Genomic DNA, 21,388 nt, shown 5'->3' with positions numbered 1-21,388 from the left:
ACACTTTAAATTAAGTTCATAGACAGGCTGCGCTGGCGTTTGTAATTTAGTGCCTGCCCATATAAGGCCGTCCGTCAGCGGCAATCCAATAGCAAACTGCCACGGGTAAATATTCACGGGTGAAGGACTGTGCTTATGGAGAGGAAGATGAGATGGTCAGGGTGGTGTTTGACACAAACTCAGCAAAACTGCGAGAGAAAGTTTTAAGTGCCAGGACTAAGGTAACATTAAATACAGCCATGGACATAGCACGAGATGGCACCAGCACAGCTGGGAACTTCGATGCATGTACACCGAGCGGCTCACGTGAACTGGACGCAGTGCACAGATAAAAGCAACAGTTCCAAAGAGCGCTGAACAAAACCGAATTACACAATTGAAAAGGCAGCAAAAAATATGAAGCGTCTGATACATACAAGCATATTCATAAATCCAACTACTGCGGAAACAAAGCACACGTTGGAAAAAGTCAATGTCCCACTAAAGGAAGACAGTGTAAAAAAAACCCGTGCATGCAGTGTGTCAGGTCTCAGATAAAGAAGAAGACGAGCTGTTTATTGATGCAGTAAGAAACGAATCGATGAATGAAACCTGTCATCTTTACAACGATTGACAAACACGGAATGTAACTTGAACACAACACATCCTACAAATACGAACCTGATTGAAAGAAATAATGATAATCAAATCCTTGATGACAGCAACACTCAGTAACACTCACAAAACAAATACTGTATATTGACAGTCATGTTACGTTATTTTTAAAATGTTCCCTTTTCTTTTTCTAGCTTTTTTAACACACTACTTCTCCGCTGCGATACGCGGGTATATATATATATGTATATATATATATCCCGATCTACATACTCGAATAATGGATACTTTATTCGCCATCAATGATTGTTTTGGTAAAGCCATACTCAGTGTATTCATTAGATGAACGGTAAAAAAGTAAGAGCGAGGGGAGGATGACTTATTGAGGCATGCAGGCTGTAGTGCGTCAACTCTATCTGAATTGCGCGATCACATTTGAAAAAATATATCTTTTCAAGTTCTATTTAGTCCATATGTGTCAAACTCAAGGGGCGGGCCACATCCGCCCGGCGTAATTATATCCGCCCGAGATCATTTTATATACTGTATTATTGTTATTAAAGCCGGGTATATGAAGCGCTGGTAACACAATAAACTACAGATCCCATAATGCAGCGCTTCAGCTGCCTTGCCAACACTTACCGTTAATCAAGTCTACCTTATGATGCTGCAAGTTATTGCGAAGCTAGCTCACACGATGCTGAAGAGAAAAGTTGATTCTGAAAATAGAGCCTTTAAAACCGATGGGAGGCTGAGTATATGTTTACTGAACCCGTGTGTCTCATTTGTGGAGCTAATGTGGCTGTAATTACAGAATTTAATCTAAGACGGCACTATGAGACAAAACATCAGGGTAACCTGAATGCAATGCAGAAGATACAGAAAGCAGCATAATTAAATAAGAATCTGACACTTCAGCGGACGTTTTACCGTGCACAATCACAAAGTGATTTCAAGTGAAGCTGCTTTTATGGGAGACACAAATGCACCAGTGCAACTTGCCCCACTTTCCCTGTTGCCAAGTAATGTTAAACCAAGTCGTCACTACGGTGTTCCCAAACACGCACTTTGCTGATAAACTGAGCGCACTGAGTTTGCACGGCGCTTTGGTGACTTTGAAGAACAAAAAGTCCGTCTACATGCGGCTCGAACCTTGTGCATGTTTGGTAGCACATATCTGTGTGAGAAGCTCTTCTCAGTGATAAAGACTAACAAAACAGCACACAGGAGTCGCCTCACTGATGAGCACCTGCAATCCATCCTGAGAATCTCCACAACACAGAACCTCACACCAAACAGAAACGAACTTGTGGCCAAAAAAGATGCCAGGCGTCCAGCTCTAAAATGACATATGAGCAAAGACAACTGAATGATTTGATTTGTTATTGCTGAAAGGAACACATTTTATTTATATTTCTAGGTTTTGTTATGCAGCATGTTCATATTTGAATTTGTATAATTTTGACAGGATATATTTTTATGGAGAGCAAAATCTTTTGGGATATTTAAAATCTAAGTTTATTTTTATATAAAATTACATAAGAGTAAAGAAATTTGAATGTTTGTTCTTTTAACGTTTACTTTATTTCTAACTTGTATAATTTAGACAGGATATATTTTTATGGAGAGCAAAATATTATAAGTTGTTTAAGGTTTGAGTTGATTTATTCAGAATAATATTCCTGTCTGTTTTACCATTCCTACCAAAGATATTTCTGTCGACTAAATAAAAATTCCTTCTATTTAAAATTTAAATAGAACTTGAACAAATACGATAGTTCATAATATCCACGCAGACTTGCGTAAGAGCGGAGTCATCCGTTTTAACAAGCAGCGTATTGCACTGATCTGAAATAGCTGTGTGTATATATGTAGATATGTATGTATATGTATATATATGTTTATATATGTGTGTGTGTGTATGTATGTGTGTATGTATATGTATGTGTATATATGTAGATATATATATATGTATGTATATATGTGTATATGTATAGATATGTATATATATATATATATATATATTTATGTGTGTGTATATATATATATATATATATATATATATATATATATGACAACAACACTCATCACTCACAACAGTGACAAAACAATTAGTACATTGACAATCATGTTACGTTATTTTCAAAATGTTTCCTTTTCTTTTCATTGCTTCTTTAACACACTACTTCTCCATGAAGCGGGTATTTTGCTAGTATATATATATATATATAATCACATGTACATAAGTATTCACAGCCTTTGCTCAATACTTTGTCGATGCACCTTTGGCAGCAATTACAGCCTCAAGTCTTTTTGAATATGATGCCACAAGCTTGGCACACTTATCCTTGGCCAGTTTTGCCCATTCCTCTTTGCAGCACCTCTCAAGCTCCATCAGGTTGGATGGGAAGCGTCGGTACACAGCCATTTTAAGATCTCTCCAGAGATGTTCAATCGGATTCAAGTCTGGGCTCTGGCTGAGCCACTCAAGGAGATTCACAGAGTTGTCCTGAAGCCACTCCTTTGATATCTTGGCTGTGTGCTTAGGGTCTTTGTCCTGCTGAAAGATGAACCGTCGCCCCAGTCTGAGGTCAAGAGCGCTCTGGAGCAGGTTTTCATCCAGGATGTCTCTTTACATTGCTGCAGTCATTTTTCCCTTTATCCTGACTAGTCTACCAGTTCCTGCTGCTGAGAAACATCCCCACAGCATGATGCTACCACCACCATGCTTCACTGTAGGGATGGTATTGGCCTGGTGATGAGCGGTGCCTGGTTTCCTCCAAACGTGACGCCTGGCATTCACACCAAAGAGTTCAATCTTTGTCTCATCAGACAAGAGAATTTTGTTTCTCATGGTCTGAGAGTCCTTCAGGTGCCTTTTGGCAAACTCTAGGCAGGCTGCCATGTGCCTTTTACTAAGGAGTAGCTTCCGTCTGGCCACTCTACCATACAGGCCTGATTGGTGGATTGCTGCAGAGATGGTTGTCCTTCTGGAAGGTTCTCCTCTCTCCACAGAGGACCTCTGGAGCTCTGACAGAGTGACTATCAGGTTCTTGGTCACCTCCCTGACTAAGGTCCTTCTCCCCCGATCACTCAGTTTAGATGGCCGGCCAGCTCTAGGAAGAGCCCTGGTGGTTTTGAACTACTTTCACTTACGGATGATGGAGGCCACTGTGCCCATTGGGACCTTCAAAGCAGCAGAAATTTTTCTGTAACCTTCCCAAGATTTTGCCTCGAGACAATCCTGTCTCGGAGGTCTACAGACAATTCCTTTGACTTCATGCTTGGTTTGTGCTCTGACATGAACTGTCAACTGTGGGACCTTATATAGGCAGGTGTGTGCCTTTCCAAATCATGTCCAATCAACTGAATTTACCAAAGGTGGACTCCAATTAAGCGGCAGAAACATCTCAAGGATGATCAGGGGAAACAGGATGCACCTGAGCTCAATTTTGAGCTTCATAGCAAAGGCTGTGAATACTTATGTACATGTGATTTCTCAGTTTTTTTTATTTTTAATAAATTTGCAAAATTCTCAAGTAAATTTTTTTCACGTTGTCATTATGGGGTGTTGTGTGTAGAATTCTGAGAAAAAAATGAATTAAATCCATTTTGGAATAAGGCTGTAACATAACAAATGTGGAAAAAGTGATGCGCTGTGAATACTTTCCAGATGCACTGTATGTATGTGTATGTATACATGATATACAGTGGTGTGAAAAACTATTTGCCCCCTTCCTGATTTCTTATTCTTTTGCATGTTTCTCACACAAAATGTTTCTGATCATCAAACACATTTAACCATTAGTCAAATATAACACAAGTAAACACAAAATGCAGTTTTTAAATGATGGTTTTTATTATTTAGGGAGAAAAAAATCAAAATCTACATGGCCCTGTGTGAAAAAGTAATTGCCCCCTGAACCTAATGACTGGTTGGGCCACCCTTAGCAGCAATAACTGTAATCAAGCGTTTGCGATAACTTGCAATGAGTCTTTTACAGCGCTCTGGAGGAATTTTGGCCCACTCATCTTTGCAGAATTGTTGTAATTCAGCTTTATTTGAGGGTTTTCTGTGACAAACATGCAAAAGAATAAGAAATCAGGAAGGGGGCAAATAGTTTTTCACACCACTGTACACAGTATATCACTGGCACAATCATACTTAGACCAGTCACGGGTTAAAATTTAGTCCCTCTTATTAATAAACTTTACCTTAACACACACGTTAAGACAATCAAAGTATAGACAGCACAGAAAATTATTCTCTATGTTCACACTCCTATCAAGCCTCATCCACCACCTCCCAACTCTGGTCAAGGTGGAGTGGCTCCTTTTATCTCTGACCCAGGAGTATTTACGGGGATAGGGCATGGTCTGTCAGAAGTACTTCTAGGTCAGCTGGGAGTTCCACAAAATTTGCACCATATCTCCCTGCAGCACCCCCTAGTGGTACCCACAGAACCCAACAGGGCTGTATTCTGAAACTCCAAATCCCATGATGCCCTGTGGGTATCTGAATGGGATATGAATCGTAGGCATGGTGCTCTCTGGCATATTAGGGGATACAGTACTTAGATGCACACACACTCACCGCCACTGTAATAGGTACACCTCTTCAACTGCTTATTAATGCAAATATCTAATAAGCCAATCAAATGGCAGCACATAGACATTATTAAGATGACCTGCTGAAGTTCAAATTAAACATCAGAAGGGGGAAGAAAGGTGATATAAGTGACTTTGAATGTGGCATGGTTAGTACCAGACGGGCTGGTCAGAAACTGATGGACCTACTGGGATTTTCACGAGCAAACCATCTCTAGCATTTACAGAGAATGGTCCGAACAAAGGGAAAATATCCAGTAAGCAGCAGTTCTCAGTTGTTGATGCCAGAGGTCAGAGGAGAATGGCTAGACTGGTTTGAACTGATAGAAAGGCAATAGTATCTCAAGTAACCACCCATTACAACCCTAGGTATGCAGAAGAGTATTTCTGAACTCACAACATGTTGAACTTTGAAGTAAATGAGCTACAGTAGCAGGAGACCAGAGACCACACTGGGTGCTACTCCTGTCAGCAAAGAACAAGCAACTGAAGACTGGAAAAATGTTGCTTGTTCTGAGGAGTCTTGCTTTCTATTGTGAAATCTGGATGGTAGGGTCAGAATTTGGCGCCAGCAACATGAAGACATGGATCCATCCTTCCTTGCATCAACAGATAAGGCTGGTGGTGGTATAATGGTGTGGGGAATATTTTCTTGGCACACTTTGGGCCCGTCAGTACCAGTTGAGCATTGTTTAAATGTTTCAACCTACCTGAGTATTATTACTGACCATGTCTATCCCTTTTATGACCGCAGTGAACTCATCTTGTGATATCTACATCCAGCAGAAAAATACCCCATAACGGAAACCTCACATCATCTCAAACTGGTTTCTTGACCATGACAATGAGTTCACAGTTCTCAAATGCCCACCACAGTCACCAGATCTCAATCCAATAGAGCAGCTTTGGGATGTGGTGGAATTGGAGATTCACATCATGGATGTGCAGCCAACAAATCCGCAGCAAGTGCATGATGCTACCATGTCAATATGGACCAAAATCCCTGTTGAATTTCTGCCACAAAGAATTATGGCAGTTCTGAAGACAAAAGGGGGTCCAACCCAGTATTAGCAAGGTGTACTTAAAGTGTGCAATGAGTGTATACTTACACACCCACACAGATATACAGAGGATTCCATCTGGCCAAGCAACCGATATCTATATTCCATTACATGTCAAGATACATCATAGATAAAGGTGCATTAGACACACTTGTGAGTTCCATATGGGCTGTAAATTTCTTGCAGTTTAAGTATACAAAATGAAATCTTTTAAGGCAAAATCCAAATTTACAAATGCAGCTGAAATTGGGCTCCACATGTTACATGACACTTTTAATGCCAATATTTACTGTATAAGGATGCTTCCCCAGATGGCTAAATTGAGTTATTCTGTTCATGTAAATGAATACCAACCAGTATGCACATCAGGCTAATGTGTTTTTATTCAATTTTGTGAAGTTTTCATACTTTCTAATTATCCTTCATGCAATAAAACTAAATGCAAACAGATAAAACGTATAGTTCTTGTACCTTCATCTATCACACTTTTACCCTTGGGATTCACTTTTTGCTGAGCCCAGAAAGTATCAGACTGAAATGCTTAACCTTAAATTAAATAACTGCATAAAGCTTAAAAACTAACCTAGATATTTTTTTTATTATAGCCTTTTCACAAAGAAAAAACATTCCTAAACTTTGGTATGAGCAAAATACACAATATTGTTTTACTTTAATTTTCAGTCCAGGATCTGACTGAATAATTTCCCTCAAATCTTTATACAAAAGAAGTGGCAAAATACACTAAAAGAAAACACCAATATGAAGTCACTTAACAGGGATTTGGGCCCAAAAATAACAGTTTGTATGTTCAGTTATACAATTGACTAACTTCAATGCTTCTGCAGTATGCATGTGCAATCCATTTTGCATAACGATGTTGGGTAACATCATAAGAGTAGAAAACTCTGTCAAGCATTGTTCTGAGGGAAATGATGAAGAGTTTAAAGTGTTGCCCTGGCCTCTAACATTCCTAGATTTCAATTTAACTGAACATCAGGGAAACTTGGTGAATGGATGATAGGATTATGAGAATGGCACTGCATATGTAAAGTTTGTTATGCTCGTCAAACCAGACTCTGTCCTAAACCTGGGTTTGTTAACCAGTTTGTATGTATGGCATCAAAGTATTAAGGATATGGTGAACAGTAGCATCCTCACCCAGGAGGATTGTCATTTCTCTCAGGATGTGCTGCAAAAAACGACAGAATCACTGAGAAGTGGTGGGTAAGGATGGGATTATGTACGTACAAGTCATATTTTACAAAGTATCCCATATTAAAAATCTGATGAGGAAAAAAGAAATTCGGTTTCCAGACTTTTTCCATCACTCATTCCCTAATCCATATACAGTTAATGTCCTGAAGCATGACTCTTGACTACATTGATGAGCTAAAATAAACTGCTCAAAAGAAATTAAAATTAAGGGAAACATTAATCATCAGTCTAACACCAAGTCAGTGAAGCTTCAGAACATTGGGCCTTAATGCCACCCTCATGGAGTCTGTTTCTGACAATTTGGTCAAAAACATGCACACCAGTAGCCAGCTGGAGGTCATTTTCTGGGGGTCCTCCTGTTCCTCCTTGCACAAAGGAGTAGATACCAGTCCTGCTTCTAGACTGATGCCCTTCTATGGCCCTGTCCAGCTCTCTTCATGTATCGACTCATTTCCTAGTATCCACTCCCATGCTCTCAAGACCTCCTTGCGATGGCAGATTATGAATGTGCCATCCTGGAGAAGCATGACTACCAGTGCAACCTGTAGTACTACATTATGCTACCTGTAGTGACAAGGGCACTACAAATGCAAACCTAGAGAAGAATCGGTCAGAAAGGAGAAGGAGAGAGCAACTGTCTGTGGCCGCCACCTGCAAAACCATTCCCTTTTTGGAAGTTGTCTTGCCGTTGCCTCTCCAGTGCACCTGTTGTCACTTTCATTTGCACCAAAGCAGGTGAAGTTGATTCAGACTCGGTTATGCTTCCTAACTGGACAGACTGTCCCTGAAGCTTAAGTGACTTGGTGTTAGACATGATTAAGTGCTCCCTTATTTTTTTTCAGCAGTATATTATGATTGCTTCCATGTGAAGCGAAAGACTCTGGCTCTTACCAGCAGCACAAGTCATGGTCAGGGATATATTAGACAGGATGTTGACGTTAGGTATGCATAGGCAATATGTTAAATGCAGACGATATGGCCAGGTGTATAGACCTAAATGACTTTGATAAGGGCCAAATTGTTATGGAGATGACTGGGTCCAATTGTTTCCAAAATTGCAAGGTTTGTCTGGTGCTCATGATCAGCCATGGTGAGTACCTACCAGCAGTGGTCCAAAGATCGAAGAACCACTAACCAACAACAAGGGGTTGGGTAGCCAAGACTCATTGATGCAAGAGGTACAAATCAACTGATGGGAATCATTGCAAGAACCAAAAAGAATGATGACATAATTCCTGTTCTCAAGTTGTTACACTGGCTTCCATCTAAACTTAGGTTGGATTTCAAAATTCACTTTCACAAATCATTTATACATATAAAGCCTTGAATGGCCAAGGGACTGCTTACCTATCTGAACTGTCATTAACCATAGCACACATTAAAATCACGTTGTCAATCTACTATAGATTCCAAGGATTAACAAAATAACAGGTCAAGCTTTTAAACTACAGTATACTAGAGCAGTGGAAGAACCTGTGTACTTTTATGAAAGATGCCCCTTCAGTCTAACATTTAAATCCAGACCGAAGACTATTTTAGTCTAGCATACCCAAATTACAGCACTTTAGCTGTACATATTAGACCAATTTGTTAGAAGGTAAGATTATAAGTAATACAAATAATTATGAACCATTACTAACCCTCTATTTTTATTAGTTTGTTCTCAGTGTCCTGCTGTGCGACATTTCTGAAAAATGTAATGTATTGAGATCAATTTAGGCACTCCATAAATGTCAAAAAAGTAGGTAATCAACAGAAGAAACTCAAATCCAAAAACCCCAGTGATGTTCATTACAACTTAGAAATGTCCCACTGGAGGATGATAAACTTTGAGTCCAAGGTGAACTGGTTTCTATGTGTGTGGCAAAAATTGCTGTTGTTACTCTTTTTTAGATTGAGAGTCCTTTATGTTGTTAACATCACAAAACTGAGTTTTGTAGAAATGTAGCCTTTTAGGTTTGAAGTTCAAGCAGCATCAGTCATAAAGCAAACCTGGATGGCATGCCAGTCCTAAACTGCACATAATAATTCACATGACAACATTTTATGAAGCATCACTTTAGTAAATATCATTGCTGGAGATTCATGCAGTGGACTATGGCAGACATATCCAGTATTCCAATACATGAAGTCAAAAATACACACTAATGCCAGGTCATTTTAGACACTAATTAAATGGTTATATTTCTCTTGGAAATGTGGGGGGACACCAGAATACTTCTAGAAAAACCCATGGAGCACCCAGGGCTTGGAAGCTGTGACGCTGAACACCAGACCGTCACCTGTAGAAAGTCTTATCATCATAATCATTCTAATTAGTTGGTATGTAGCTCTCAACACACAATTTTATTTCTTATTGACAGCACATCTACTGTCAATGATATTGCTTAGTCTATGAAGTAAAAGGCAGATATCTGTGCATTGGGGTGAATAAAGCTTTAGCCTTTTAAAAAAAACTGTTGAATTGTATATAGGTGAAAGGCCCATACTGGGCCCTTAATTATTTTTCATTTAAGGAGAGGAAAGCCCTCAATGGTTACATAGCACAGAAAGTTACTAGGGATTCACTCCACAGGATGTAATACAACCGTGTGCTGCAAGGGAAGGACATTGTGCATGTTGTATGAGCATGTAATAAAGGAAAATTCTCTTGAAAAATTAAATGTACTGAAGAATTTTCTCCCTCGCCCCCAGGACTTATGAATACTTTAATGGAATACTATATTAAACCACTAAAACGTGTTCTTCTTATGTCATAAGAAAGGGTTCTTAACTTCAAAGGAGAACAGTCACATGTTATCAGCACATTTTGGTATATTTGGTGATAAAGTATAACACTAGTAAGATAAATTAGAATATAAAAGATCTTAGGATGGTGAATAGGTTTAAAACAAATTGCATTTTTTCCATATTGCGCATAACTCACAAGTCAGCAGGAATTCTGTGAAAATAACCATCAAAGTTATGCTTTTTAGCTACCATATGGGTTTCCCTTAAGATGCCCTGTATTGCCTCCCTTTCCTCACTAGATCTGTTATCATTACACCATAATACTCCAGTCTGCGTACAGTGCCATAACACAGCCTCCCAATGGTAAGAAAGGCTGTTCTTCACCACAACTCAATCTCCCGTAACACATTCTTTTACATATGGCCACTGGGGCATTTACTGTTCTTAACATCTCGTGTTGGTGTGTTCTCATCAACCACTGTTTTCGCAGTGGCCCATATCTGATCACAGAATACTCAATTCTACTATTCGACACTGTCACTGTCATATTACACAGCATTCTACCTTAATAAAAGGAATAGTATCTGTGTGTCTATCCAGTTACCATGCCTGTCATTCCAACAGATGGCACATCACAAACATTAATACTCCTTTTACAAATTCCATACCAAACTGCATATAACAGAGATATATGCATTGTATTAATCATTCCAACAGATGCTGCATCACAAATATTTGCAGTAATGCATTTTGATACTATGTACAAAATACATTCCCATAGATGGTGTTCTGCAAATGTTAAAGCCAATGTCTATATTGACTACTTAAACCAATCTTAGATGGATAGCACAGCTAATCGCATTATTACATGAAACAAAATTCTCTGAAAATGGGAATATCATAGAAATAGAAATGCTGGAAATGGCAACTGTTGCTGTTGCCACTACTTCCACAAAAATATAAGTGTTCAGATTTGCAAAATGTTTAATAGAGATGATAATGCAGTAGGAACAACTATTTAGTATGCAATAGGTGTTAATTTTCTCACTCCAGTGCTCAATTTATTCCTCAGTTGCTGAAGTTTACATTTACTGTGAAATTATTGCATCATTATGCAAAACGCTCATTGCTTTTTCACTGCAAGTTGTCTACACTTAAAAAAAAAAAAAAAAAAGAACCTGATGCTAGCATGCCCAAAAAAGACATTGCAATAATGGTCAAGTAAGATCTTGATAAAGACATGATAAGCTTTTAATGTCTATCTCCACAATTCTGTGTCAAGAGACAAAACATTTTCCAAAGCAACCTAAAAAAAGTTATAATTCACCCATTAAATATTTACTGTGCATTATGACTATTAAAGTGGCACTGTGGATTCTCTACCTTCTAAATTTTATGGGAAAATGTATATAAATATGTTTGTTGCCATCACTTTATTTTGACAAGTTAAAATCAAGCTGAACAAGCACCATCCACATTTCCAATAAAAATAAGAAGAATACATATTTGTGGAAATGAGCTCTGAGTATACATAGGGCATGTATGAAGGTTTCATGTAATCAGTTTTTATAAACAGTAACTACTATAAAACATTACTAAAAAGGTAGAAAAACAAACAGTCAGTGTAATTTGTATTCAGAAATGCAATGTTTATCAAGGCATGTGATTAACAATGCATATACTAAAAGAAAGATTCTAACTGCAGAACAGAATCCCAAACAAATGTATCTTTAACATACACAAACCAATATTTGAAGAAAATGACAACTTAAATCAGCTTTGGAATTATGTGATAAATTACAACTAAGTATACTACTATAATTAGGGAACAAAACTTCAAGTTGAACTGAAAAAGAAAAAAAAGATTTTTTAAATCATCATTTTGCTTAAGATATTTAACACATTTAAAAATAACACATGCACTCAACAAAATAACAAAAAAAAACATGACCAGTAATTTATTTTACACCTCCTACAAAAGCTAAACCACAAATATTATTAGGGTAAATAGGAATATTTAAGAGATAACACTTGGTCTTGTTTATGCACTGGAGTGGTATAAAGAATGACATGTTGAAACATAAAAAAGCAACATTAAAAAATGTAGTTTAAGAGCAAAATTACATAAGTATAGTTCAAATCATACCTTAAAACAGAAACACTATTTCACACTCTAAAAAAAGTACAGTATTTGCCCATTTCTTAGGTAATACAAATCTCATTACAGTGCAAGGGCATTCTGACTTTTCAGATTTTACAACCATTAGTGGTAAAGTGGTACCTGCTGTAAAGCACTAAAACTTAATGGCTAAAATGACTTTCACAAAAAAGCTGTTTGAACAGAGACAAACAAATTTTTTCAGTTTAGTTCACAACGTTTTATGTTTTTTCAATTGAAATCCAAACAAGGAAATTAATTTTTGGCATAAGAGGAAAATGGTGGCACAACATTTATAGAATCAAAACATTATTACAAAAAAAATTTTTCTTGTTCAGAGCACACAAAAAATACCAAACACATTCATTCTCAGAACCAATAATTCCAAACCAAAATACACACATGCCTGTCAATATTCCAAAAAATTGTATATAGCTTTTTCCATTTTTTTTAAAGAAATTACAAGCTCCTAGTTATTTCTTATTGAAAAATGCAAGGAGGTATCCAAATATTATTGCCGCAACTCACGGCAGAAAGCAGTTTGTGATTTCACCAATATAAATATAAGGAAACAATGTCTAAAAGAGTTAAGTAATTTCATTACTAAAGCAGAAATTGTATTTCTCCCTATGTAGCTAGTGTGGAATACCAATACATAATATTCAAAGGTAAAAATGAAAGTTAATATCAAGTCGAAAATAAATACAAATGCAGAAACACAACATTAAAGTTGCTATTAAGCTGATAAAACAGTACTTTGGCTGTTCAGACTTAAAACTTTTTTTTTTTAGTGTGGGTTGTGGAATGAACTTTGATTAGTTATTTTCCTTATACTCTTAGCCAAAATATTAAGGCTGCCTTAAACTCATCAAAATGGTTCTGTCTAAATAGGCAACTCACCACATTATTTGTAAATGGAATTCGTAAAAGTAGTAAAAGCTTCTTTTTGAACTTACACAATTTGCTTGTGCCAAGGCAAGCTGAATGCAGAATCAAGATGCCCTACATGCACCTCTTCTCCATCTCCACCCCAGCAGGAAATTCAATAGCAAGAAAAACACATAGGGAAAAGCCTTGAAGGCCATATGGTTAATAACCTATCCCTATAACGTATTGGTCCTACTCAACAAACATTAAATCTGCCCAAACAGATGCACCCATTTGGCCAAAATCAAAAATTAGACACAAAACAAAGTTTGTTGGTCTCTTCTTTGTTCATACACAATGCATGTGTCTGTTTGTCTCAAACAATTCAGGACATTTTTGTACAATCTTTTACTTTGTACAATCAAGGATGCAGAAGTAAATCTTTCTCTGAAATATAATAAACATTATCAATAAAGAAAAATAGGATGAGAAGCTAGAGTGTAGAAACAAATTTTAGTAGTATTTGGAAATATTCATTGCTAACAGTAATGGTGTTGTGGGAAATTACAGTGTGTGCTATACCTGACCTTAAATAGCATGCTGCTTTATGAACAAATAAAATACATGTGAATAAAAATCCAAGTCTTCTATTTACCCAGTTCAGCTAAAAAAAACAAACATGCTTGTCTGAAAATTAAGATTACTTAGAATGCTCAGGTGAAATTAACACTGGTTTTGTATGTTTAGCAAAATATGACAAAAAACAAACTATCTTTGATTAAAGAGGTTTCCACTATTCTTTAAGCAAAATTACACATTTCACTGTATATATAGTATAAAAATAATCAGTAGTGCAGAAACAGACTCCCAGAGAGTCTTCCCTTACCCGCTGTATTGTTTATACCCTAAAACTAAAGGCCACACAAAAAGCAGGCAAAATATCATTAACATAATACATTCATTTTAATACTTCACCAATCTTATTGCATGAATTTGGCATCATTTGCCATCTACAAGGAGCAAATGATCACAAAGATTATCGGAAAAAAAAAAGTCTTTAATAATTTTCATATTAGAGACCTAAAATTAATTCAAAGAGAACTCAAGTAAAATTATGTAAAGTAAGTTTTGTTTTAAAATTAAACGTTATTCTTCTATGCAAACTCCACTGAACTTGACTAACACTAACGTGTTATAATCAAAACCAAGTGGGCTGCATACAGCCAAACTTCAGCAACACTTTTGATCTGTTATAACTAGTCACATCTAGCATAGGGAAATGGGACAGTCTTACTCTTGTCAGGAAGATGATGACTAAAGATTTTGATGTGTGTTTCGGACAAGGTGATTCATATAAATAAATAAATAAATAACTTTTTAAGCAACCGTTAGTTATTTTTATTAACAGTCATCCAGTGATTAGCAGCTTTTTTTCATAAGAAAATTATCAGACATTGATGCAGATTAGAAATTATTGCTTTAGGTGTATACTTTTCAGGATGTGCTTAGCAACAGCTGTCCTAAATGTCTCCTGGGGATTTTACTTTACAGAAGTGGACTGCAAAGTCTCAACACAGTAAGAGATTTTGTTTTCAATAAAAATTAACAAGTTAATAAAAGTTGCAATATTTTAAAATCTTTAAAACATACAAAAGCCCCCTTTAGCAATAAATTGACACCTCACCTCAGAGCTTTCAAAACAGACATAGGCAAACAAACAACTAAACCTCTCTTTTAAAGTGAAAAGTGGGGCAAATAAATAACTTCATTTTCAACGTTTCTTTTCCTTTTTTCTTTTGTCCGATTTCTGTTTCATTGCCAACAGTTTGTGAGGCATAACTATGACACTTCCATCACTATTACATTGAAGAGCATACTGGCTTGGGTTAACAGGCCTGCCCTCATCATCTCGCAGTCGACTAAATACATCTTTGTATAGGGCATTCAGCTTTTCTTTCATGGTACTGATAGATCTGCTCTGTTGACACCTTTCTTTCATAAGTTTGTCTTTCTGCATCCTAAGTTTTTCCACATCACTTTCCAGGTTTGCAATAATATCTATTTTACGTTTACGGCAGTTTTGTGCGGCAACCTTGTTTTTCCCCCGACGTCTTATATCCCGAACTAGAGTAACTTGGGCATCTGTAAGATCATATTTAGAAACCAGATCCAAAAAGGCTTCAACAGGCATGTTGACTATTTCAGAGACTGAAAATGGAATTCTTAGAGCTCTTACTCGTCTTTCATCTTGAGTAAGATCAATATCCTCACTCCAGTTAGTTTTAATATCCTCCTCTTCCCATTTGACATCTGATGGAGGAAAGGTGGAAATATTTTGATTTGGAGAAAGGTTGTAAGTGTGGTCATGATGCACACTATAGTCACAAACAGGGGAACGTTCATTGTATTGGGAGCAACAAACTTTTGAGCCTCCTGTAGCTCCCTCCACACCATCCCATGAAACATGTTCAGCTTTAATGCTATATCCAACAGCTCCTTCATCTTCACAGAATGATCTACATGAAGACATCTCTGAACTAATGGGAGATTCGGGACTATTAGAACTAGAATTTATTGACAGTCCAGAATCTGAATCATGTTCTTCAAGCATCTTATCAAGTCCTTCCATACAAAGGCCCATTAAATTAATTTGTTCAAACACAGCTTCATCAAGGAAACCAGATAACTGGTTATGATTTGATATATTTCTGGTACAATTTTCGATAAGTGGAAAAAGCTCAGCTGTCAGATTAGAAACACTGAGAAGCATTTCAGAGTTGGACAAGTTGGAAGACTGTGACTGCAGAAGTTCTGAACTTTGCTCACTTCTCATTAGATCAAAATCTCTTCTTAGATCATGGTGGTTTCTGGAAGCCATTGCATCTTGTAAGCTCACATTATGACTAACAGCTTGTGAAATATTCATACCAGTGCTGGAATCACCATTTGCCTGAACAGAATATATGCCCATGTCCTAAAAATAAAAAAAGAAAATATTAACACATAAAGTCTTAACGAGTCTATTGACCTAAGGTGAAAAACATCTTTAAACTCTTTATTGTTCATGCATTTGTTTTAAATGATGGTAACATGTATACTAGTATACTGCTAAATTATTTTGTTTCAGTATTCAAATAATTACAAACAATGCCTACAATTTCTGATCAATCAACACCGATTTACAATATATATTAAAAAATATATACTATGACCTAAAAACCTAATTACTGACCTCAAACAGAAAACATAAGTAAAGAAAAAAATAAGTAATCTGTATTGTATATGCAGGTTATGAAGTTATGAGGTGACTGGTGGATTAAATTAAAATCAATAAACAAAACACTAAAAACAAATATAAAATTAGATTATGAATCAGCCTTGAACTCCTCTTTCTAGTGCTGCTCAATCATCTCTGGGGTATACTCAGAGGACACCAAGACACCAGAAACAGCAGCCCCCAAATGCCACCCCGGCCACCCATCTGTCGGCATCCACTGGGATTGGCCAACCCAGACTTCCTCATCCTGATGCAATCCCTTAGCGTCAACAAGACCCCTGGAGTACTCAATTACACCTGCTCCCTGCTACTCAAAAGGGACAATCCACCACTACAGCACCTCTCACTCAGTTCCTTTGCATGGCTTCCCAGACCACTTTGCCGCCTTCTAATACCATTGGCTTCCCACCCATTTCCACTCACTTCTCATTGGTCTTTCTTTCTCAGTTTCTTTTTGCTCTCTTTTTCTATCCTACCCACATTCTCTTTGTACTTGAGGGAGCAGGTGCTTCCATCAATGATCCATGGGGTGTCAATGAGTAAATCATCTGAACTGATTGTGTTTGCACATTAATATGCAATCAGCCAATCTTCCCATTAAATAGTTTGGGGTAGTGTGGCTTCACATCTGCATGTACAATATATGCATCCACTGAACCTCATTATTTTTATTTAAAAAACTCTGTACTGTCATGAACCACACACACACATCACACATATAAATATACTAGCAAAATACCCGCACTTCGCATCGGAGAACTAGTGTGTTAAAGAAGTAATGAAAAAGAAAAAAACATTTTAAAAATAACATTGTTTTTTCACTATTATGAGTGTTGCTGTCATATTATATTTTATATATATATATATATATATATATACTCCCAGAATGTCTTAAGACTGCTGTAGTTAAACCCCTACTCAAGAAAAATAATCTTGACCCCTCTGCTTTTGAAAATTTCAGACCCATCTCTAACCTGCCCTTCTTAAGTAAAATTCTAGAGAAGGCAGTCATTATGCAGTTAAATGACCACCATAAATTTCAGTCAGGTTTTAGAACAAATCACAGCACAGAAACTGCACTTGTTAAAGTAGTAAATGACTTGCGGGTAAATGCAGACAGAGGCCATTTATCTGTTCTCATCCTCCTCGATCTGAGTGCCGCATTTGACACCATTGATCATAATATTCTTAGAAATCGCCTTAGTCAATGGGTGGGCCTCTCTGGCAGTGACTTAAATTGGTATGAATCCTACCTGGCAGGGAGAAAATTCTTTGTTAGTTGTGGTAATCACAACTCAAAGACACATGATATTCTATATGGTGTTCCACAAGGCTCTATCCTGGGTCCGCTGCTCTTCTCAATCTATATGCTTCCGTTAGGTCAGATTATCTCAGGTTACAACGTGAGCTACCACAGCTATGCTGATGACACACAGCTGTACTTATCAATAGCACCTGATGACACCGACTCTCTCGATTCACTAACACAATGTCTTACTGGTATTTCTGAATGGATGAATAGTTATTTTCTCAAGCTAAATAAAGAGAAAACTGAAATTTTAGTGATTGGCAATAATGGATTCAATGAAGTTATCAGAAATAAACTTGATGCATTAGGATTAAAAGTTAAGACGAAAGTAAAAAACTTAGGGATAACTGTTGACTGTAACCTGAATTTTAAATCGCATATTCATCAGACCACTAGGATAGCATTTTTTCACTTAAGAAACATAGCAAAAGTTAGACCTCTTATATCATTGAAAGATTCTGAGAAATTAATTCACGCTTTTGTTTTCAGTCGCTTAGATTACTGTAACGCACTCCTCTCAGGACTACCCAAAAAAGACATATATCATTTGCAACGAGTGCAGAATGCAGCTGCTAGAATCCTAACTAGGAAAAGAAAATCCGAACACATTTCTCCAGTGTTGCTGTCACTACACTGGTTGTGTCTTCCAGACTTGACTTTAAAATTCTGCTTATGGTTTATAAAGCCTTAAATAATCTCGCTCCATCTTATATATCGGAATGTCTGACACCCTATATTCCAAATCGTAACCTTAGATCCTCAAATTAGTGTCTCCTTACAATTCCAAAAGCTAAACTTAAAAGAAGTGTTGCGGCGGCCTTCTGCTGTTATGCATCTAAAATCTGGAATAGCCTGCCAATAGGAATTCGCCAGGCTAATACAGTGGGGCACTTTAAAACATTGCTGAAAAAACATTACTTTAACATGACCTTTTCATAACTTCACTTTAACTTAATCCTGATACTCTGTATGTTCAAATCATCATAATAACTATTCATGGTGGCTCTAAAATCCGTACTGACACCTACTCTCTCTTCTGTTTCTTTTTCCGATTTCTTTGAGGTGGTGGCCTGCATCACCACCACCTACCCAAAGCATCATGATGCTCCAACATTGATGGACTAAAAGCCAGAAGTCTACATGACCATCATCATCAAGTCCTTCCGTGAGAACCCTAAATACAAGGAGGATTGTTTCATTTATGTTAGGCAGATTGCCCAGAGGGGACTGTTCTATGTTAATTAATGTTGACTTATTTTATTTATGTGTTGTGTTCAAGTTACATTCCGTGTTTGTCAACCGTTGTAAAGATAACAGGTTTCATTCATCGATTCCCTTCTTACTGCATCAATAAACAGCTCGTCTTCCTCTATGTGAGACATCACATACATCATGCACAGGTTTTTTTTTACATTGTCTTTCTTTAGCTGGACATTGACTTTTTCCACCGTGTTCTTTGTTTCCGCAGTAGCTGTACTTATGTGCTTGTATGCGTCACTCGCTTCATATTCTTTTGCAGCCTTCTCAATTGTGTAATGCGTTTTTTGTTCAGCGCTCATTGGAGCTCTTCCTTGTTCTCTGCATACTGCGTTCACAGTCAGTTCACATGAGCCACTCTGAGTACATGCATCGAAGGTTCTCACCTGTGCTTGTGCTATATCGTGTGATCTCGCGATGTCCACGGCTTTATTTAATGTTAGCTAAGACCTGGAACTTAAAAGTTTCTCTCGCACTTTCGCTGAGTTTGTGCCAAACACTAGTCTATCCCTGACTATCTCATCTTCGTTTGCATAAGCACAGTCCTTCACCCGCGGATATTTAGCGGCAGCGTGTCTATTGGATTGCTGCCGACAGATGGCCTTATATGGGCAGGCACTCAATTACGTGAGAGGCGTGACGATGAGGGATGCAACTCCGCCTCACACGGCAACCGAGCTGCAGGCCATGGCCGTATATATGTACATAAGTAGGTTCCAGTTATGACCGTTACGCATAGAATTTCGAAATGAAACCTGCCTAACTTTTGTAAGTAAGCTGTAAGGGATGAGCCTGCCAAATTTCAGCCTTCTACCTACACGGGAAGTTGGAGAATTAATGATGAGTCAGTGAGTCAGTCAGTCCGTGAGGGCTTTGCCTTTTATTAGTATAGATAATAAAAAGACAGTATTTAACAAAACACTTTTGGTACTTAAACATTTTAATTGTAAAGCAATTATTTATATATAGTTATGAAAACGTTTGGGAACCCCTCTTAGATACACTATCTGCAGCAAGATGTTCTTGCAGGTAATTGGAGGTGATCTGTGGGTTGTCTATAACCATTCTCACAATCCTGCGCATATGCCACTCCTGTATTTTTCTTGGCCTGCCAGACCTGGGTTTAACAGCAACTGTGCCTGTGGCCTTCCATTTCCTGATTACATTCTTTACAGTTGAAACTGACAGTTTAAACCTCTGAGATAGCTTTCTGTAGCCTTCCCCAAAACCATAATACTGAACAATCTTTGCTTTCAGATCTTTTGAGAGTTGCTTTGTGGATCCCATGCTGTCACTCTTCAGGGGAGAGCCAAAGGGAAGCACAACTTGCAACTGACCACCTTAAATACCTTTTCTCATGATTGGACACACCTGTCTATGAAGTTCAAGACTTTACGAGCTAATCCAACCAATTTGGTGTTGCAAATAATCAGTATTGAGCAGTTACATGCATTCAAATCAGCAAAATTACAAGGGGACTCAAATTTTTGCACAGCCAGTTTTTTACATTTGATTTAATCTCATAAAACTAAATACTGCTTCACTAAAAATCTTTGTTCGGAAAACACCCCAGTACTCGGATGTTCCTAGGAAATGAAAGACATAGCACTGTTATCTTTTTTGTTGAAAGTAAATTACTATGCAGGCTGAGAGGGGTTCCCAAACTTTTTCATAAGTTTATATATATATATATATATATATATATATATATATATATATATATATATATATATACAGTGGGTATTGAAAGTATTCAGACCCCCTTCAATTTTTCACTCTGTTATATTGCAGCCATTTGCTAAAATCATTTAAATTAATTTTTTCCCTCATTAATGTACACACAGCACCCCATATTGACAGACAAAAAAAAAATTTTTGAAATTGTTGCAGATTTATTAAAAAAGAAAAACTGAAATATCACATGGTCCTAATTATTCAGACCCTTTGCTCAGTATTTAGTAGAAGCACCCTTTTAAGCTAATACAGCCATGAGTCTTCTTGGGAAAGATGCAACAAGTTTTTCACACCTGGATTTGGGGATCCTCTGCCATTCCTCCTTGCAGATACTCTCCAGTTCTGTCAGGTTGGATGGTAAGCGTTGGTGGAAAGCCATTTTTAGGTCTCTCCAGAGATGTTCAATTGGGTTTAAGTCAGGTCTCTGGCTGGGCCATTCAAGAACAGTCACAGAGTTGTTGTGAAGCCACTCCTTCATTTTAGCTGTGTGCTTAGGGTCATTGTCTTGTTGGAAGGTAAACTTTTGGCCCAGTCTGAGGTCCTTAGCACTCTGGAGGAGGTTTTTGTCCAGGATATCC

At 37.4% G+C, this 21,388-nt stretch overlaps 2 protein-coding genes across 3 annotated transcripts in view; one reads left to right on the top strand and one right to left on the bottom strand.

Annotated features, from left to right (window-relative positions):
* LOC120516067 (chromobox protein homolog 3-like) overlaps positions 1 to 21,388 on the top strand; it is a 126,002-nt gene that overhangs the window by 36,213 nt on the left and 68,401 nt on the right. The gene's annotated exons all lie outside the window — the stretch shown is intronic.
* The window catches only part of LOC120516066 (endoplasmic reticulum membrane sensor NFE2L1-like), a 41,304-nt gene continuing 31,752 nt past the window's right edge, over positions 11,837 to 21,388 (bottom strand). For both annotated transcript variants that reach the window (XM_039737514.1, XM_039737515.1), the window contains exon 4: positions 11,837 to 16,207. In XM_039737514.1, the coding sequence (XP_039593448.1) occupies positions 15,005 to 16,207 (1,203 nt within the window). In that variant the 3' untranslated portion in view covers positions 11,837 to 15,004. The remainder of the gene's footprint in view (positions 16,208 to 21,388) is intronic.

This window comes from Polypterus senegalus, chromosome 15, assembly GCF_016835505.1.
Source record: "Polypterus senegalus isolate Bchr_013 chromosome 15, ASM1683550v1, whole genome shotgun sequence".
In the NCBI taxonomy this organism is placed as follows: Eukaryota; Metazoa; Chordata; class Cladistia; order Polypteriformes; family Polypteridae; genus Polypterus; species Polypterus senegalus.
This window is presented reverse-complemented; position numbering and strand designations above follow the sequence as displayed.